The sequence below is a fragment of the Corylus avellana genome, chromosome ca1 (assembly GCF_901000735.1).
Source record: "Corylus avellana chromosome ca1, CavTom2PMs-1.0".
Classification (NCBI taxonomy): domain Eukaryota; kingdom Viridiplantae; phylum Streptophyta; class Magnoliopsida; order Fagales; family Betulaceae; genus Corylus; species Corylus avellana.
The window spans coordinates 27,839,475-27,843,423 of NC_081541.1; the positions used below are offsets into that span (position 1 = coordinate 27,839,475).

The window sequence follows — 3,949 nt, forward strand, 5'->3', positions numbered from 1 at the left end:
AAACTAGTGCATGATTGGGAGGTGGACTTGGTCACTTCTTTAGATTGAGGCATGATGGCGGATAAAATATGTTGGATCCCCTCCAATAAGCGGAAGTTTGAAGTAAGGTCCTTTTATCATCCGTTGTCCGTTTCTACTGGTTCCCCATTTCTTTGGAAGAGTATTTGGAGAGTCAAGGTCCTTTTGAGAGTGGCATTCTTTGGGTGGACGAAGACACTAGGGAAGATCTTGATTTTGGATAATTTGAAGAAGAGGAACATTCTAGTGTTGGATTAGTGTTGTATGCGTAAGAGGATTGGGGAGTCAATAACTCATCTTCTTCATTGTGAAGTGGCAAGAGACTTATGGTTTTAGATTTTTCGTCTTTTTGGTGTAGAATGGGCTTATGCCTAGAAGGGTACTAGAGTTGTTAGCAAGTTGGAAAGGTCAGAATGGAAGCTATGACATCTTAAAAGTTTGGAGGATGACATTTTTATGCTTAATGTGGTGCATTTAGAAAGAACGAAACACAAGGAGATTTGAAAGTTGTGAGATTTAGGTGCTACAGCTAAAGAACGTTATGTTCATATCCTTATATACATTGACAACGGCGTACAATAGTCCGCATTTTTCTAGTTTTTCTAAATTTTTGGTTTTGTGTTCTTTTCTCCTTATTAGGGTTTTTTTTCTTATACTTATTGTGTACTAGGGTTACGCCCCTATGTGCTTTCTAATGATATTGAATTACTTATAAAGAAAATGTATTTTGAAGTCAGAAACGATTTGGAATGGAAGTTTCACTAAACACAGGAAAACAATGACCAATCATGAAAATGCACGAAGGGACACTTATATATAATATGTTTGAAACTAATAGAGAGGAACTTCAATTCATTCATGATAACAGATATTTGACTTTATAGAGAAAAAGGAATTCTCAGTCTTTTTCTCTCCTTTTATCAGGTAAATACACTCTTATTCCTGCTCTGGATAGTCAGTCTTTTCTGTCTAGGGCTATGGTAATGAAAGGAGTGGTAAATCATATTGCATTTTCAAGCAGATTTTAGATGTTAACATTCAACATTTTCATCATTTCTTGTTCTAACTAAAAAATTGTGACTCAAAAGTACATTGCCTGTACAATACGCCAGAGATTTACAAAGTTCTTATTACATAATTGTTAGGGTAGTAGCTAGACATGGGCCGACAATATTAGATAATAGAGTTCTACTGTTTGAGTCTTTTGGCATTTTTGAATAGCTGGAAGAAGTGCTTTTTTGATTTGGAACCTCAGAGATTGCAACTTGGCTTACTTATTTCACTTTGCTGTATAATATTCCAGGCGTAATGGGGTTGTGCCCCTATAGTTAATTGGCCTTGTATGTGTCTGTAATGTAACTGCAGTAATTAAGTACAGTTGAGGTTGATTTGATTATCAAGAGGTACCAATTTTTTTCTAGATTTCATGTACTTATGCGATGTTTTGTTGTCATGTGCACCTATAATTAACGTTGGATCTCTCACAAAACCTTAAGTGGTTTTTGTCCTGTGATAGACACTCCCTCTTCTCTTCATTTGAATTTATTGCCTGACATGTTGAATTGTGCAGTAGTCCTTTCAGAACACATGCATAAAAAATTGGTCCTGCTTTGGTTTGTTTAATGCTCATACGACAATGCCTTGAGTCAATTTTCAGGCCGAGCATGGTCCTGACAGTCAGGTTGTTCTTGTTGTTTCTGGGGATGGTGTTGATTTAAAAGCAATAGAGGAGGAAATCAGCAAGCAGTGCCAAAGCCTTCCAAGGGGAGAGATTGCTTTAAAAGCATTGAGCCACAGTTACACGGTGTTTGCACGTGATATGGTTGAGGTTAGTCCTTCAGATCATATATATACTCCACCTAAATTTTGAAACTTAAACTTGCAAAAGATTAGAAATTCTTTACTCTTTTACCATTATTGATTTAAGTGCGCACAATCTTACATGCGTGTGCACTTAAAATTGCTTGTCTGTATTTTTTTAACTTGTAAATTTGATTATTTGGAATGACATTAAATTGACTTTTTCAGGCAATCTCTTTTTCAAACTTGTATGCACCTGAGCATCTGATCATTAATGTGAAGGATGCAGAAAATTGGGAGAGTTTCATTGAGAACGCAGGTGAACTTTTGTGATTTTGACATCATAATTGTTTTACTCTAGTTTTTCATCTTTACAGATGTTCATCCACTTTGGTGCACTAAGGGTTGTTACAAAAGGTTGATTCATTTAAGTGAAGTTTTCGAAGGGATGCTTGGATACAACGCTATCCTTCTACATTTTTTCATGAAGTGGCTGCTTTGAAGACTCAAGCCATTGTGCTTATGCTTGGTAGCCTGAAATTTTTGGCTTCAAATAAACTCCACAATAACTTGTCTTGTCCTTTCCTGATACCATTTAAATATTCTTTAATAAACTTATCTTTCAAATAAATGCTAGGAGAAAAACAGAGGAAAGAGAAAGCCATTTAAATTTTATTTCAAATAAATGCTAGGAGAAACGAAAGAAAGGAAAGAGAGCCTTTTTGTCTTAGTAAAATAATTGTAAGAGAAGCATAGGGTAGCACTTTTGGTTCCTTTAGGTTTTTCTTGGTTTAGGGAACACCAAGGGAATATGTTGTAGAGAGCTTTTTGAGAGCTTTCCCTACTTTTAGTAAAGGAAGTGAGATTTATGAAGTTTGTTGCTAGTGTTCTTCTAAACACGGTTTTCCCATCCGTAAAGAGTGAATTACATTCGTAGATTTTAAATAGTTGCTCGTGCTTGTTCGTTTTTATCACAGTAGTTGAGCATAGATTTCTCATAGGGTATCCTAATTATAGTAAAAGACCATCAATAGATCCTTCATAAACAAGTTAATGGTTTCTAGAAGATCCAAATTATAGCAGAGAATGTAACTCTCATAGAATTAATATGTGGTCTACTACTTTTGCAGGCTCTGTATTTTTAGGGCAGTGGACGCCAGAGAGCGTGGGAGATTATGCAAGTGGGACGAACCATGTCCTTCCAACATACGGGTATGCAAGGATGTACGGCGGGGTGTCTTTGGACTCCTTCCTCAAGTATATGACAGTACAATCTTTGACAGAGGAAGGTCTGACGAAGCTTGGCCCATATGTGGCTGCAATGGCTGAAGTCGAGGGATTGGAAGCCCACAAAAGAGCTGTAACTCTTAGGCTTCAGGATATTGAAGATAGGCAGGTTTCCGGTGTGAGATGATGTGCCATTTCTGAACTGTTCTCGTTTTGGGGATGTGACCTTTATGGACTTCCCTTTATCAAATTCCTTGGCCACATTGTTGCCACCCCTGAGGTGTTGGATTGTTGCCAAGCAGGGTAACAATGGTTCTTTAAACAAATATCTGGTTAAGGCCATATGTAGTTTGATCAAATGTAGGGATAGCTTTGCATTTCTGGGGGTCATATGTACTTTAAATGTGATATATATACGTCTTTTATTTAACATTCAAGGAGCACTGCAGTTGCTTGCCACTTCATTGGTGAGAATGTCCATATGAGAAAATCTTCAGTTTTCGTTTGTGCATAATCACACAAATCCAACCTCAGGGGCTTGAACCCCAACCTTGGAGTATAATGTCACATGGCATGCCCTTTGAATGTCATAGGTCTACTTGGGGCTAATAATTTTTGACGCTACCTGTAAACTCAACTTAAACACGACTTGTAGGCGGTTGAAAAAAATCGCTAACTGTTGGTGATCAGCAGTTTTAGGAGTAAAAAGAGGTAGTTAATAACTGCTAATTGCCTATATATATTAGTGTGCTTGATGTAGGTTTTGAATTTAATGAAATTGATCGTTATTCATCAAAATGATAATTATTATTAATATTCTTGAGCAGGGTTTTCACAAAATAGTTTATCAAATGTCAGCATGCTTGGCAAATCACATGGAACATAAAGGGCTTATGCATACTTA

The 3,949-nt window shown here is 36.8% G+C and overlaps 1 protein-coding gene across 1 annotated transcript; it reads left to right on the top strand.

Annotated features, from left to right (window-relative positions):
- Positions 1-1,663: 1,663 nt before the first annotated feature.
- LOC132167211 (histidinol dehydrogenase, chloroplastic-like) lies at positions 1,664-3,509 on the top strand (the record flags this gene model as incomplete). The annotated part of the gene is made up of 3 exons (XM_059578119.1): positions 1,664-1,846; positions 2,047-2,137; positions 2,949-3,509. Coding segments are annotated over 3 exons (558 nt in total), but the record flags the coding sequence as incomplete, so codon positions are not given.
- Between the last annotated feature and the right edge of the window lie 440 nt (positions 3,510-3,949).